The following is a 16560-nucleotide window of genomic DNA, read 5'->3' on the forward strand; positions in this document are numbered from 1 at the left end:
GGCCCACTGTTGCATGAAGTCAAGAAAACATTTTAGCTGGAAAAAAAACTGCAGAGAAGTGACACTGCTGGACCAGCCTTGGCCAAGCTGCTCCCACACCAAGCAGAGAGGGGGAAAATCCTTTTTTTTTCTCTTTTTTCTGTTTTTTTAATGGGTGATAAACCTCCTGCTAGAGCATAAAACCCGGTGGGGTGACTTGTCCATGGGTTTTTATATTTCCCATCACATTTTGCCAGCAATTTCCCTCCAGGTTGATCAACAGACACTTACAGCTGATTCCTTCTGCCTGGGTGCAATTATTGAAAAGTGACAAAAATCCATTTTTTGGGGGGAAGGAGGGCTAAGAAAATCCTTGTGTGCATTTGATAGCTAATGACATACCCACAATCCATATTAATGACTGGAGAGGGGAATATTCATCCAAAAAGGCTCATTTTAGGGATAAAAATTTATCTGGGGGGTCATTTGGCTGGAACCTAAAAATAAGCATCCCTGTTTGGGCAATGAGTCCACACATTGGACTAGGCAACAAATTTTCCCCCACTTTTCTAGGTGGGAAATACCTTCCACAAGATATTTTTTGCACGTTTTTGATGTTCAAATTTAGGCTGTGAAAACTACAAAGGTGGTTTGGCTTTCTTTTGTTTTCCTTATCCCATGAATGCTTCAACAAAACTCCTCCTGGAAGGGCAAAGAGAGGGTGGTTTTGCCCTCAAATGACTTTTTTTGCATTGAGAAAATGATTTTCAACACTGGGAGAACTGTGTCAAATAATCTTTTGCATTTTCCTGGGAAGGAGTGAGTTTATTCCACTTTCATCTGCCTTTTCAGACCTTTCAGCCTCATAATATTTGAATATTTGGAGTACAAATATTTTAATTCCTTCAACTCCAAGCTGCTTTATTTTTTGTTCACAAGCCATCACAGCCCTGGTCATCGACAGGGGGTTAATCCTTAACCTTAAATCTTAATCCTAATTATATTAAAATATAGTTATTGTTACATCATTACTGTTCTAATATTGTAAATAATCACATATCCCTTATATCATTATATATTACTTATATAATTATACTATTTACATAATTAGAATATTACTTACAGCAATTATACGATCACATTACTGCATATATTACAATATTATATATTATTATCCCAAAAGTGACACAAAAAGGGGACTGAAGGAGTCATCCATCCCTTGCCCATCCCGTATGGATGCACAAACTGCACATTTCAGGTTAATATGTGACTTTATTACTTATTCAACCCCAAATCACACAGCTTTGCCCCCTAAAAAGGCTAATCTGGGGGTTTTTTTGAGGGTGGATATTTTCAAGGCGGGGAGAGATGCTGCAAAATGAAGTACAGGAAGGAGCTCCACCACCATGAGTTATGACCAATAGGTATTATTGCAAAAAAAAAGAGCTAATTGCTAATTCCCCCCTTCTAATGCTAATTAATGCATTAGAAGAACAGATTAATAAAGCATTATAACAACGAATGCATCCAAGGATCGATGGGGTAACCGCGCATTAATTAATGCATCGCCGAATCGGCGCAACAACCATGCATGACAACAGCGAGCCATTAATTAGCCTGCATTCATTAATGCATTAATTAATGAATGCAGGCTGCAATTAGCTTGCATCACCTGTAGACAGCCCTCTTGTCGGCCTCCAGCTGCGCCTGGGGGTCTCCGCCCGTGGCCGGCACCGGAGTGTTGGCGGCGGCCGCCGGCGTGGCGAGATGCACGGGCTGTGCCTTGGTGGGCTGCTGGGCTGTGGCTGTCATCTGGGAAGGGGAGAGGGAGAAAAAAAAAGGGAAGAAAATAAAATATATATAGTGTTTGTTGTGCTTTTCCGCCAAGTTTTGCGACCTCCCGCGCGGGATTTTGGAGAATCGGGAGGCGGCGGCGCCACGATGGGGTCTGGAGCAGGATGGCATGGGGGAGGTAAAATATATATATATATGCTTTTCATCTCAGCCTGGAAAGAGCAGGTTTAGGTTTTACCACGGTTTTTTCCCCACTTTTCCACTTGGGGAAAATACAGGAGGAAAAAGCGCCGCCGTCCTTCCCGCGCGGGGCGATTTCGGGAGGGACGTTTCGCACGAGCCCCGGATTAAACTGGCACCGCAGCTTTGCCAGGAGTTTTTTTCAAAGCAGGTATTACTGTCTAGACACATTCATTTTCAACTTTATCCCAAAATTAGGCGAGCCTCTTCCAACTCGCCAAGCCCAGCAATGACTCATCTTGGCGCTGCGAGAAGGCGGCCAAAAATAAAAAAATCAACCTTTTTTTTTGGTGCCCGCGTGCAAATCACCCATTTTTAGCCCAGATGCTGCCCAGGATTGCTGACATCCCAGGAATCCTGACAACAAACTTTGTGCTTGTTTTAAAATCCAGAATTATTTTGGGTCTGTAGGATGTGAGACGTGCCCTTGCCAGAGCTCCCGCAAATCCCTGCACGCGCTTCCAGCGTCACCCCAAAACTGCCGCCCTCTGGTACAGGATAACACCTACCTAGGGGAAATTTTCCCTTAAATCTGACAATATCATTAAAAAAAACACCTGAATGATCTGCTGCCAGCCTTCAGACAGGTCCAAGCTTTGTGTTATCCTCACGAGATTCCGTTAAAAAAAAAAAATCCAGTGGGAATGTGAAGCAATAGGGGTTCAAACGCATCAGCAGTGCCCCAAATTCAGTGGGTTTAACCAAAAATCTCAGCAGAAAATTAATGCAAAGTGGTTGTTTCACCTGCTTTGCTGCCAAAATTTGTAAGAAATAAGTATTTGCTTATTTTCACCAGTAAATGTTCAATCCTCCCTCAAGGTGTGGAGCAAAACGAAGGTCTGGTTCTTGCTAAGTATTAGATTTATCCTTTATTTATTGTCTAATAGACTTATATGTACTTATTTCTGTGTCTATATGAAATTATATATTATCTATATTTGTATAATGTTCTTTCATTTCTGTGTAGATTTCCATATAAATAATATATATTATTTGTCTGATACACTCACATATTTATTTCTGTGTTTATTTATACAGAAATGTGCTTATAGGTATTATTTATTTATTTGTCTGTTATGCCTCTAGATTTCTTTCTGATCATTAATATATCAAAATGCTCATATGCATAAATTATTATGTTATTCATTATTATATATATTTTTATATATATATACAAAGATTTGTAAACCCAAGCTGGACCAAAACCACGACACCTTTTGCTTTTAAAATATTTGCCTTTAATATCTCCTGCCTGACCTTTTGCTGTCGCTTTTTTCCTCACTTTTTTTTTTTTTTCCTATCCAATCTCCTTTATTGTTCATAACTCCAAAGTTTGGCTCCAGCACCTGTAAATTCACCCAGCACTATTTAATTTCCAACTCTCCCAACTGAGCAGTCACTTCGATTTCTGTCCTTCTTCCCTTCCCTGGTGCCAAAAAAATGAGTGAATTTGGGCTTCCCTTCCCCTTCCAACCTCAGCAGTTTGGATTTTCCTTTTTTCCCCCCTCATCTTCCACCTAAAACCAAAATGCCAGCAGATTTTGGGATGCTCCAGCTGTGCCACTGAATATCTTCCCAATCTCCTCCTCTTTCTCCCCTTTTTTTTCCCTATTATCTCCCTTGAAAATTATAGTTCTGGGGGGGAAAAAGTGGCTTTTTCCCCAATCTTTTCCCTTTTTTTTCCCCTCTCATCACACTCATTTACCAGGATTCCAAAGCCTTTTTTGCATCCTGCCCCGAAATCCTGCCAAGTTGAATATTTCCAGCCAAGTCTGCAACTAATTGAGCTCTTACCCAAAAAAAAAAAAAAAAAAAGCCTCCTCTGGGGCTTTTACCTCGAAGCCATTACCTCACCTTGGACTAAAGAAAAGAATAAAAAATAAGCAAAAATAACTCCAAACCTGTGGAAAAAGAGGTGAGATGATGTTGGGATGGAGGGATTTGCAAGTGGACAGGGAGGAAGGCAAAAATGGAGCCAAAAATGGCTTTAGGGGGAGCAGGTGGGGATGGGAAAGGAGAGAAAAGGCAGCAGGGAAAAGGCAGTGGGAAAATGGGGAAATAAGGGGAGATATTTGGGTATGAAAGTTGTTGGCATTGATAAAAAATGCAGTTTTGGGGTTTTTTTTCACTCTGGAATATGTCCAAGAAGAGTTACAGGGGAGGAAAAAAAGGAAAACAAAAAAAGAAAAAGTACAAAATACATGTTAAAAAATGTAGAGAAAAGAGTAAAAGAAAGGTAAAAAATAATGTAGATAATAAAAATAATTATGTAAACTGTTAAAAATACAATAAAGCATGTTTAAATATGCTTTAAACATGCTTTAACATTAAAAATACGTTAAAATATGTAAAAATATATAAAAATGTAAAAACATGTCCAAAGTACGTTTACAAATACGTCGGCAAAAGTAAAAGTTTTAAAATGTAAAAACACACATTTAAAGATATAAAAATGAAAATATCTTTAAAAATAATGTATTTAAAATGTGGGAAAATGTAAACAATATGTTTACAAACAGATAAAAACCTCAAACGTTTTAAAATGTAGGAAGCATATTAAAAGATGTTAAAACACTACAACAGTTCTAAAATTATGTTACAGATGTTCTTAAAAATATGTTTAAAACGTAGAGCACGTAAAAAGGGTGACATTTTTTAAAGATTAAAAAAAATCCAATAAAAAAAAATTAAAATGAGATTTAGAAAATAGGAAATAAATAGCAAATAGTAAAAAATCCCTGTGTTTTTACAAGGTTCTTGGATAAAGCAGATATTTTTGAGGTGCTGCTCCAGCTGGGCATGATATTTTGGAGTTTGGGTATTACATTTCTGGGGTTTGGGTACAATATTTCCAGGTATTACCTTTTTGGATTCAGGTATGATATTTCTGGGGTTGAGGATTTCATTTTTGGGGTTCGGGTCTGATATTTCTGGGGTTTTTTGCTTCTTTTGGAAGGAAATCCTCTGCCAGCATTAGCTCTGGGAGGGCTTCTTGTAGTTTTAAATGCCATAATCCCTCTTCTTTAGGCTTTTTTTTGTGAAGACTACGTCCAAAGACATCAAGTTCAAGGAGTAAATCCCCTAAATCAGCAATATTTATCCTATTTCTTAGCATTTTGCTGGGAAATCCTGTCACACATGCTGAAAACAGCCCAAAAACCTGCTGAGGACACCAGGAATTGGAGGGGTTTTGTGGCTCCCACTGAAAAAATCTCGATCTCCGCTCAGTTTTACCCCGTGGCTTTTTCAAAAATATTTTTTATGATTAAAAAAGTAGAAGGATGATACTAATTTTTCCATTTTTGTCGCTGTTATAACCACCTGAAAAGCACTCGGGGGTGGAAGGCAAAGCTGCTTTTATCACTTTCTGGGCTGAAAATTATGTAAAATCAATTTCTCCATCCAATTTTTAATTATATTTTAAAATATATTTATTTATTTATCATTTTTGCCCCTATTGTAACCACCTTTGGGGAGGGGGAAGAAGATGCTTTTTACCCCTTTCTGTGTTGAAATTTATGAAAAATTAACATCTCCACCTGATTTTTAATAACCTTTTCTCCTAAATATATTTTTTCAATACATAAATAAAGAAATAATTTCCTCTCCCTTCCCCTTTTTTTGTCCCTGTTGTAGCACTTTTTTTGGTAGGGCAAAGCTTCTTTCATCGCTTTCAGTGCTGAAAATACCTCTTTTTAAAACAACCTCTTTTTTTGCTAATTTTGGCAATGGCTGAAGACCCTTCTTCACCTTTTTAGTTTTAATTTATTATGGAAAACACATGGATTTTTAGGCAGACTCCTTAATTTTCAACAAGTAGAATGCTTGAGGAGCGTGCCTGTGCCCAGTATAAAAGATGCTCCATGTTACACCCCTTGAACAGATTCAGGTGATTAATAAAGCATTTTTTTCCCTCAAAAAAGCAGCTTTTCCCCTAATTTCTGCTTCGTTTCTGCACATTTCTGACAGTGAGGGCAACAACTTCCAGCCTCTGCTGTAAAACACGAATTCAAAGCTCCCCAAATCCCATTTTTTTAACACTCTTCTCCCCAAAATGGTTCCCTTGATGAGGAGCTCATTGTAGCTCTAACAATTGATCAATTTTTATTTATTTTATTTATTTATCCACCAAGTCCTCCCCGTCTCTGGGGAGAAGAAATTCGTGTGCAATTTGCTTTTCCAGCCCCTTAGAAATCCCAAATTTTCCAGGTGAAAAGTTCACAGCAGCCACAGATGAGTCAAGGAAATCAACCCTCGGCCGCAGCTTTTCCTCCCAGAAAAAAAAAACAAAAAACACTTGAGCAACCCCCTTGATAAGGGGAAAAAAAGGAAGGATTTGGTCAACGATGCTCCTGAGGGTCCCCCAAAATTCAGTGTATTAAAAGAGGGGGGGCAGGGAAGGAGATGGGTGGAGGGGATGTCACCGTAGGATGCTCCGGAAAATGTCGGCTATTTTAAAAATCCCTTTCAGTTGCCCATTAGGGCTAAAACGGCGCCGCAGCTCCCGCTGTGTAAGCGAGAAAAGGGAGAAAAAAATAAAAAAAAAATTGGGAAAAAAAAAAAAAAAAAGCCCTACTCGGAGAGAAGCAGCCAAGCGAGTAAATGATGACACAGAAGTTGGAGGAGCCATAAAAACCCCACCGAGGTGTCGTTTGTGAGAAGTGACCTTTTCCCACCGAAGGAAACGAGCGGGAAGGAGACCCGGGGGGGGGGGGTTCAGTGGGGGGGGAAAAAAGTCAATTTATTTATTTTAGCTTGCAGAGAACAGGCTCAGGGGTTTGGGGGGTTGTTTTTTGTTGGGTTTTGTTTTGTTGTTTGTTTTTTTTTTCCTGGGAGGGGAGATTTTTCTGCTTTTGCGACTGAAAGCAGCAAATGGGGAGAAACTCAAAATCTTCCGTATGGACAACAACAAAAAAAAGTTGCTTTGAAAATGGAGCTGGCTCAGTGCTCGTGGATTGTCCCTGTTAGGTCATTGTAGCTGGGAAAGTAGAAATGTGACATAAATTCGCCCCTAAAAAATCTTAGGATGGGCTGCAGGGCACAGGACCCTCTCTGAAATCCATCCTAAACCTCCAAGCCTAGCCCAGTTGGGGTCTAGCTCCAGTAGAGTCTAGCTCCAGTAGAGTTTCTCTTGGACCAACTCCTCTTCTTACAATAACTCCATAAAGATGCTTGGAAAAGTTATTCGACCCCTTAGAGCACCATTGGAGATGAAATCTTTTTTTCTCCCCTGCCACAGGTTATTAAAAAATGCCACTGAAACAAATCAAAGGGTCATTTCTATGGCTAAACCCGTCCTGGTTTAGTCAAACATTTCATCTTTCCAGGTAATTAACCTGCTGGCTGCAAACATGTCACCATGTTGGCTTTCCAAGAAGACCCAATGATCCCAAAATAAGACTGAAAGGGGGAAAAAACACAGTTTGACCCAAAACCTTTCAACCTTGGAGGCTGTGTCAAGAAGGGCTTTAATTTGGCCAGCCTCTGACATGAACATTCTGGGGTGAAATACTTTGCAATGGCCATTATTTAGGAAGGCAGGGTAATTAATGCAGGAGCCGGGGGTCCCCAGGGGTCTGGAGGGGCCCGTGGGTGCTGCAGGACACTCACCTGTGGGGTGTCTTGGTAGGGAGGAGGAGGCACTGTCTGGGTGGCCATCATCGTCAGAGCCGGTGCTGGGGAGACATGGTGCATCCTGGGTGGGACTCACATTGAGAACCTGTGGGCAGGAGAGGAGCTGCTGCATTAAGAGGGATCTCTCCCTGCCCCCCCCAAAAAAAAATCACATAAAGGGAGAGAAAAAAAAAAAAGACAGCAAGGAGAGGTGACATTCCTCACCCCAGCACAGCCCTGCTCCACGCGGCCCCTGGGAGGAACCCAAGGTGACTTGCTGACCCTCATCGTGCTTTGGTGATTATTTGAGATTTGGGATTTTGGATAAGGAATTCATCAGGTCCAAAGCACAGCAGGGACATCTCCCCTGGATAGCAGCCAGGCAAAGGAGGAGATGCTGACTGCCATTGGTGAACCTCATTACATTTGCCCCCTGTGAGCTCTGGTGCACCCAAGGTGTCTTCTTTCCACCCTTCATGCCTGACCACAGTGCCTAAATAGGGATTTCCAACCCCTTTCCAGTTATTCCCCCTTTTTGGAAGTCGGAAGACAAATCATAAATGCAAAACTTGCTGTTTTCTGAAATCAGGCACTAAATCCCCCCAAAATTATGTGTCTCTTTGCCTTTGGCCACCACAGAGTCACATCCTCAAGCACTGCCTGCTCACTCCAGAAGGGACATTTTGTGCCTGATGTGGAGTTGATTCCCACGTTGTGCTGTCCAGCCCAGTTGACTCCTCTGCTGAGGTGACTAAATGCACAGAAATGTGGAAACTCTTGCCTGATTTGAACCAGGAAGCAAACCTGGATTTTGATCCCATAAACCGAGGAGGCAACCCTCATGCCACCCTCAACCTCTCTGGAATTTGCTGCTTTCTATAAATGCAGAGTTATCTGAGGGGAAAACAGATTGGTTTTTTTGCATCTTCATGTCCAAAGGAGATGGGAAAAAAAGAGGGGTACCAGGAAGAGACAAATTTGTACAGGAGCATTTGGCTGGATAAAGTCCCCAAGGATAAACCTGGTGGCAGATGTGACCCAAAAGCAACTCTTGGCCCCGAAAAACCTCCTCTTCCATTATTTCACTGCAGCTGTGTGGCTGTTTTAGAAGAAAAGCCAATAATCTAGCTTAAATTCTTAAAAAAAAAACCCCTGTCCTGTCCCCTCTGCAGCTCTGAGCTCTGTCTTGGGCCAACTAACAAAACCACCCAGCAAAATCTTCCCAGATGCTCCAAAAGTGCGTTTCTTTCTGCAGCGCCTCATTTTTGTAAGAGATGACACCTCTTGAAGGGATCTCCCCTTCACGTTGCCCCTCAACGCATGGGCTTCTCCACTGGCTTCCCGTCTGGAGAAGAGGCATGGTGCCATCCCTTGAAGAAATTAAAAAGGGTGTGTAAAGTCCTCTGATACTGTGAGGGGATATAACCAAAAAATAGTGTCAGGGTCGCATTTGCCATGAAATGGTGACATTTGGAAAAGTCAAAGGGGACTGTCACAGGGATAGTGATGAGCTCAGTCAAAACTGATGCACATTCAGCAACCTTTGTGAAAGATTCGCAATATTCTGGTCTTCTCCATGAGGTCCACATTTTTTGAGGGGAAGAGTCACAATATTCTGGTCTTCTCCTTGAGGCTTCAAGCTTTACAGGAACCACCAAGCACCAAGTTCACAAATGCACCATATCCACACAGAAAGCCAAGTGCTGTGTGCATGGGATGGGCATCAACCACTCCTATTTATCTTGCAAGAATAAATGAGGTTATTCCTTTTTTTTTTACTTTGCACGAATATGGATAACCCAGGAACTGAGAGATCACACCCAAAATCCTGTGCCTGCAGGGTTCTTGCATGGCACAGACCTCTTGCAGGGAGAAGGAAACTGCATTTATGGGATTAAAATGACGCTTTTCTTCTTTTTTTCCTTAACAGCAGAATAGCAGGAGGCAAAACTATCTGCTCCTGAGTGAACTCGCTGCTTAAAATCTTTGGTGTCCAATGTCAAAATTCACTTGCAGCTGCAGGCACGTGAATATCTGAGTCCTTGGGGGGTAACACCAAGGGGAAAACCTCCCCACCAGAAATAGCTGCAGCTGGGGAAGAGCAGAATTTAGCATTGTGATGGTCTGGTCATCTGGGTGGGAAGCTAAAAAAAAAAAAAAAAAGACATTGCTATTTTGGGAAAAATACCCTGCTTGGCATCTACTGCTCCTGTCAGGAGTGAGCCCACAACCAGCACGTGGGGATTCATTGTGGGGTGTGAGTTTTTGGGTGAGCACATTCCCAGAAGGTGGCAGCCCAGAGCCCAATTTAATTGCTGAAAAACATCTGAGCTGCTCAAATCGGGCCGTTCATCGAGGTTTGTGGGTGTTGGTTTGGTGGGAGAGCAGGACTCGCAGCAAAACGTGAAAAACAAAAAAAGGATGGAAGAGAGAGGCAGCTGTTGCAAATAGCACTGTATTTATCTCGGGGGAGGAGGGGGAAAAGATGCACTTGGGCACCGTAAATATCCAGGGAAGCAACTGATGGCTGAGGGAAAAGCTGGACAGGTGTTTCACCTGGGAGCCCCTGGCCAGGAATGTCAGGATAACAGGGCAAAGCTGTCAGCCCAATGGATTTATCAGCAGCCAACAAAAGGGAGGGTCAAAAGCTGCTATTTTATGCATTAATCCTTTCTTATTTTTTATATCTTATGCACTAATCCCCTCTTTTTTTTTCTTTTTCTTTCCCCACTTCCACCACTTAAATCAATTTACTGGTGAACTCCTGACCACAGGCACCCAGACGCCGAAAGGAGCAGAGCGTCACCAAACCCCTGCCAAATCCTTCCTGCTCAGCTCAAGGCAATCCTCAAACCTTGGGTGAAAAGGGAATTCTGGGGGGCTGGGGATCGAGGAGGGCAGGAATTGCAGCCAACTCTTGGGGCATTTGCACAGAGTAACGGAAAGGTGAGCAATAAAACCCATAAAGGCTCTTTCATTTCCGGACCCGGCTGTACTTTACGTTTTGGCAACGACTTGAGATCAAAGTATCCTAAATTTCCTCATGAAATAAAATTATTTCAGCTATCGCTGAAATGTCGCCATTACATTGGAAATGTATTTCCCGAAGAGCTTGTGCCTACCTAAAAGAGTCTCAGATTTATAGGCTGCTTTTTTTTTTGCCAACAATATATTACATCCTTTTCCCAGTAAAAATAATTAAAGACTAAGTTGAAAAGTTGGGGTTTTTTTCCACGTGGTCACTGATGCCTTAAAACATTTTAAAAATCAAAGTATTGTCAGTCACCCACCACCCCCTGGGTGAATATGACCTCCTTGATTAATAAAACACCCATAAAACCGTATTAGAAGTAGGCCTGAATGCAAAAAAAAAAAATTTAAAACCTCATTTATGGACTCCTTTTTCAAAGAAAAATGTTAATATTCGATTTGGAAAGCACAACTCTTGTTTCCAAACCAACTGGAAAACAGGGATAATTTTTTCTAGCTCATTCAGCAGCTTCTGCCCCGCAGCAACACGTGCGACTGATAGCGGAGGGTTCAACGTGAAAAATCAGAAAAACAACTTTTCAGGCTTTTTTTTTTCTTCTCCACCTGAAGCTCCAACATTATTAGAGATACTTCAGGATGTTTTTTTTCCCTTTCTGTATTAAGGGAAGATTGCCTTCTTCCAAAGGGGATTTTTTTGAAGAGGGATTTGCAATGATGCCGAGTCAGTCACGGCTCCCTCCGCAGTTTTTTATGTCACCGTCTTCAGAGAGGGCCTGAGCAGGCTGAAGTTTATGATATATGCATTCAGCTAAGTTAAAATGAAGAAATATGGCAGAGCAGGGAGGGAGAAGGTTCTCCAGAGGACCATACATCTTGCTCGGAGCAGCCAGGACAGGTTCACTCTCGGTGGGTGATGCCAACTCTTGATTGGCCATAAAGTGAATTAAGAGCTACTCTCTTGCTCTTGAACATCTCATTTCTATCCACCAATCTTCACCCTTTTTGCTTGTTTTTACCAACATTCACACATTACCCTGAAAGATGAACACCAGTTTTCACAAGCTGTTAGAGGAAGTCCCTTATGCCACCCTGAGCTCATTAAAAACAAACCACTATTAACTAGCGGTTAAGATAAAAATAAACCACTATTAAATGGTCAAAACTGGGGAAAAATCTAATTTTTCAAGACATAAACTATTTCTTGACCATTCCTCGTGTTCCAGGTTGCTTCCAAGCAGGCTCATGCAATGCCTCCTCTGGGGAGATCAGGAGCATTTGTGCAAGACACAGCACTGTGCCACCACATAGCTTTAATTTTTTTCAGGAATATTTGGCTGCCAAATTTCCTCTATCCAAACCCAGGAGGTTTTGCACTGGGAGCATCCTTGCTCTCAACCAAGATGATGCATTTTCTAGATGCTGACCTTTGCACCCTTCCCAGCACCCAGTTATCGAGTTATTGCCCCATAAAAAAAGACAATTGGGTGTGTGATTCTGCTACAACCACGGGCTAAAGCAGATGGTGATTTGATACTTCTGCAGAATAAACTCTGCATCCCTTTTCTATTTTCCTGCTAAAAGAACAGTTGGTCAATGCACAAGCAACTGGGATAAAAGGGAGAAGGAAACACTGTGTCAGACAATGTCAAAAAACTCTTGTCAAGCACCAGTTTGGAATGTCCCTGGTTGGGCCCCTGGGCACAGGGAAAAGGAGCATTTATTTACTTAATACTTTCACCTAGGTATTTAATATTATTTATTTTATTTTATTTTTATTTCATATTTCCAGGTATTTCTTTGCTCTTTGCATTTATATATTTAATATTTCCCAATCCTCCTCCCAGCTCCAGCTCCACAGAAAGGAGGGAGCTGCTACAGTGAATTTCCGATGAGAACAACGATTACCGCTAAATATTTCTCTCCTCTCCAAAGATACCCATCCCTAAAAGGCTCCAGGGATATCTCTGCAACATAAACATGAGAATAAAACCTGCAAGAGCCAGTCAGAGCTTTAGTAGACAAGGTTAATGTACCTTGAACAGCAGCATTAAACAACTTCCCTCTTTTTTTAAGTGGAGAGCTGAGATACCTACATACATTTTAAAGTGTTATTTTTATAGGGGAAGACCATTAAAGCACCTTCCAAAACAAACTGGCACAGGGAAACATCAAAGAAGCTTCTTCAAAGTAACCTGAAAATACTTGCATTTTGTGCAACCCAGCCCCTGGTCCAAGAAAAGTTCCCGAAAGAGCAAATTGTGAATTTTTTCACAGGGCAAATCAAAAAGCTTTGAAGTGAAGCGTAGCTGAGGAACCCCAAAAATGCAGAAACTTCCTCTTGCTGGACACAAATTATCCAAAAAAAATTCTCTGTTTGCCTTGAGAGTGCTTGTAAAAAATAGGGAGCGGGTGAATTTTCCAACAGCTCTTCTCTGTGAGCTGCGAATAATTTATGTCCAAAATCTTGCCCTATGCTTTCAACCTTGGTTTGTGCTCTTTGTTTTTCACCACAATCTGATAATTTCATGAGTAAGGAATAACTGAGCACCCACATTTCCATCGGGCAAACACCAAAACTAAATGGGAAGGAGGAGGGAGGATGGTCCTGACCAGAGGGAGCCGTGTGGGTGGTGTGGCCGCAGTCCAGTCGAGCTCCACATTCTCTCTTTCATACACTTCTGTAACTAATATTGTTGCTGCTACTGTTCATTTTTTTATCTCATTGCTGTTTCCAGTAAATTGTTCTTATCTCAACCTGTGATCTTTGTCTTTAGTGCCCCTAGTTATCCCCTCCAGCCACCCAGGGGTGGAACGGGAGGGAGGGGAAGCGAGTGAGCAGCGCGTGGTTTCGGAGATGTGGTGTGTGTGGGGGAAGCACTAAACTGGGGAACACCATTCCTAAACCACAACCACCAATTTCTCCACCAGCACAAGTGCCAATCAGACCAACAGCAGTGCAAGACCCACCCACAACCTCCACACAGACGTGCACCACCAATTCTAGCAAAGGTGCCACCACAAACCACGCGAGGACCTTTTGCAGCTGTTCCTGCAGCCCACGAACACCCCGTGACCCACACTGCCATTTTTCGTGGTTTTAAATGTAGCTTTAATTTTGATGCCCTTTTGGGGTGCTCACTTTGCAAATCAAAGCTCATGGGCTTCATGCAATTCTCCCAACACTGGCACGAGTAGCAGCAGGTGAACACAGACAGGAACCTGCTTTTTGGTGGACTCGTAGGACTTGGGCTAAAAGTAGCAGAGCCAACCCAACTGCAGAAACACAGGTGGCAGTGTGCAAAGATTTCCCCACCTCATGGGAAACCCCCAAAAAGAGCAATACCACAGCACACTTAATAAAACCCTCTCCTCCCTTAAATCTGCCTCATTTCTCTCTATATCCTGCTATCATGCTTGGAAATTTTCACTTTGGGAGAGGGAAAGAAATCCCCCTGGAGCTGGCTGTTTTCCTCTTTCCCATATGGCAGATAAATCAGAACTCCTGACTTGCTGAGTTTCTGCTTCACATCCCTCTCTCACAGTTCTCTGTCTCCTCCCAGTCTTCCTCCTCCCTGAATTTCTTTTTAAAAATGTAAAATTCCCTAAAAGAAGTGACTCTACCAACCAGAAGACAAAAAATATGGGTTTTATTGAGGCATTCCAGGCTTTCTGGTACCTGCAGAGAGTTGTCCCTACCCAAACCCCGAGCCAAGACACTAAGGACTGCTATGGGAGCCCCTGGATTAATCACCTCAATTGAAACACGTTTCATTTGCCTATTGAAACTCAATTTTTTTGCCATATTTCTAGCCTTGATGACAAAAGAGAAGTCTGAGATGTGACATGGTGATTTATACAAGCTCCAGCCAGCTAGGGAGTTACAAGGGGTTTCAAACTCCTTTAATGATGCTTAATAACAGTTAACAACTTCTCCATTTATTCCAAATGGGAGTAAACCTCAGACTGGTCTGACCTCAACACGATGAGGAAATTGGGGTCAAAAAAGGACTGGAAAGTGTTCATGGTGTGAGACAGATGTGCCAGATTTTTTCACAACATGGTGACAAAAGATATGGCCTGGCCTCTGAGGTGCATCTCCCTGGTCATGTGGGCTTCAGGAGGAGGAAAGCTGAGACAGTTTTGTGCCTGGAAATTGGGGGGACCAACACACAAGGTGGAGAAATCCAAGGGAAACCAAGCTGTTTCTCAGAAGAAGTCATCAAGATATGTAATTTCTATCATTAACCACTTAGAGCAATGCCAGCCTCATGTTCCAGAAGGTAATTAGGTGGACACCCATCATCACATCTTTCAGTGCCTTTAGTGGGAGGTGCCCAGACCTTGCTGGCACAATTTGTCGAGCTGGTTTCGGTTTGGTCTTCTTGCTGGAGATACTTCCAAGTCAGGTTGCATTTGTGTCCTCAGCAGTCACATGCTCGTGTTCTCCACAGGCTCGGTTTCCACCAAAGAGAACAACCCAATGTGCCCAAAATAAAGGGCAGGTTACAAAGCCCTTCTATATAATCTTTGCTTGAGTGTAAATGTGCTCTTATACTTGGGCTCAGACAGAGTGAACTGGGGAAGAGCCATTAACTTACAAATGGGGAGCTCCCAGCTGCAATTCAATAAGGCCAAGTCCCCACAGATGTTAGAGATGATGTTGCAACTACCAAAAATCCGGCCTTTATAAGGTGGGGATTTCTAGATTTCAGCAATTTCAGTGGAAGAACAAAGATGGACTGAGCAGGGATCGGCACGAGCACCAGGCAGCTCTCATCGAAATACAGACTGGAAAGAAGGCATCAAGGCAGGCAGGATCCCCCCAAAAGGTGGAGGTGACCCCAAGCCCCCACAAACTCATCCGAAAAGTCATTTCAAAGTGAACCCAGCCTCAGAATCAGAACATGGTTGAAATCAGACTAAGGAGAAATCCATCACTTCCTTCATCATGTGGGGTTTTTTTGGCCAGGGGAAGGTCACTGGTAAGAATCGGGGCTGAAAGGGCAGCCTGGGAGAAACAATCCCGCCCTTAGTGGCTGCTCTTTTTATTAAAAGGGACTTTCAAAGGAGATAAGACTCAAAAGAAAACACTCCAAGAAAAGATGCTCACCGTGGACTGACTGAAGGTTTTGGGCTTTCCCCTGAGAAACCCCCGCCCTCAATATCACCAGTTTAAGCACAAACCAGGCACTTTTGCAGGGCATTTGCAGGAATTGAAGGTGGCACCTCCGTTTTCAGTGACCAAAGATTTCTCTTTGCTCCTACAGGAGGAAATTTGCAGCCAATGGGGTTTTATTTTCTTTGTCACCCCCCGGGTGCCTCCGGTTTTGGCACAGTGACATTTGTCACTCTGTCAAGCCCTAATTTTAGTGAGCAGGGTTGACCAAAGGACTGTGAGACCCTTGGTTTCACATATATCTTATTTTAAGCTCTGCATTTCAGTTATTTTTAGCTAGTGACCATTCCTCCTCATTCTACTGCTGGCTGTGCCAAAATTTTGCAGTAATAACAGCCCATATTTCAGAGTATTTTCACAAAAATATATCTGTGTTTTCCTCCAGGCTGGCTATGGCTCGTAGGGCTCTTAACAACATGTTATTGACACTTGAGCTTCAAATCAAGACTCCCTGCACAGACTGATTTCTTAAAAAAACAGTATAAAAGTGTAATTCTCCCCTCACTGCATTCAGGGAAGGGTTGATACAATTTAAGTGTACCAGAAAACAACAGAAATTCCCCCAAATAAAGCCACACTGAGGTCATGACTCAACACAACCCACTCAATTAGTATATATAATTGCACAATTAACACATATAATTGCTTAATTAATATAAAGAGAAGAACGCTTACTGTTTGTGGGGTGCTCAGGGAGCCACTGCCCTGGAAGTGTCCTCCCACCTCCCCGAAAACTAGATTTTCTGGATGGGAATCACAACCTGGGA

General features: G+C 42.4%; 1 protein-coding gene across 1 annotated transcript in view; it reads right to left on the reverse strand.

Annotated features, from left to right (window-relative positions):
• PKNOX2 (PBX/knotted 1 homeobox 2) overlaps positions 1 to 16560 on the reverse strand; it is a 52733-nt gene that overhangs the window by 20525 nt on the left and 15648 nt on the right. Inside the window, exons 3-5 of the mRNA XM_027655542.1 lie at positions 16469 to 16554; positions 7624 to 7732; positions 1652 to 1791 (exon numbers count right to left, since the gene is read on the reverse strand). Coding sequence (XP_027511343.1) covers positions 1652 to 1791; positions 7624 to 7707 — 224 coding nt within the window. The 5' untranslated portion in view covers positions 7708 to 7732; positions 16469 to 16554. The remainder of the gene's footprint in view (positions 1 to 1651; positions 1792 to 7623; positions 7733 to 16468; positions 16555 to 16560) is intronic.

This window comes from Corapipo altera, unplaced genomic scaffold (genome assembly GCF_003945725.1).
Source record: "Corapipo altera isolate COAL_440 unplaced genomic scaffold, ASM394572v1 71, whole genome shotgun sequence".
Classification (NCBI taxonomy): Eukaryota; Metazoa; Chordata; class Aves; order Passeriformes; family Pipridae; genus Corapipo; species Corapipo altera.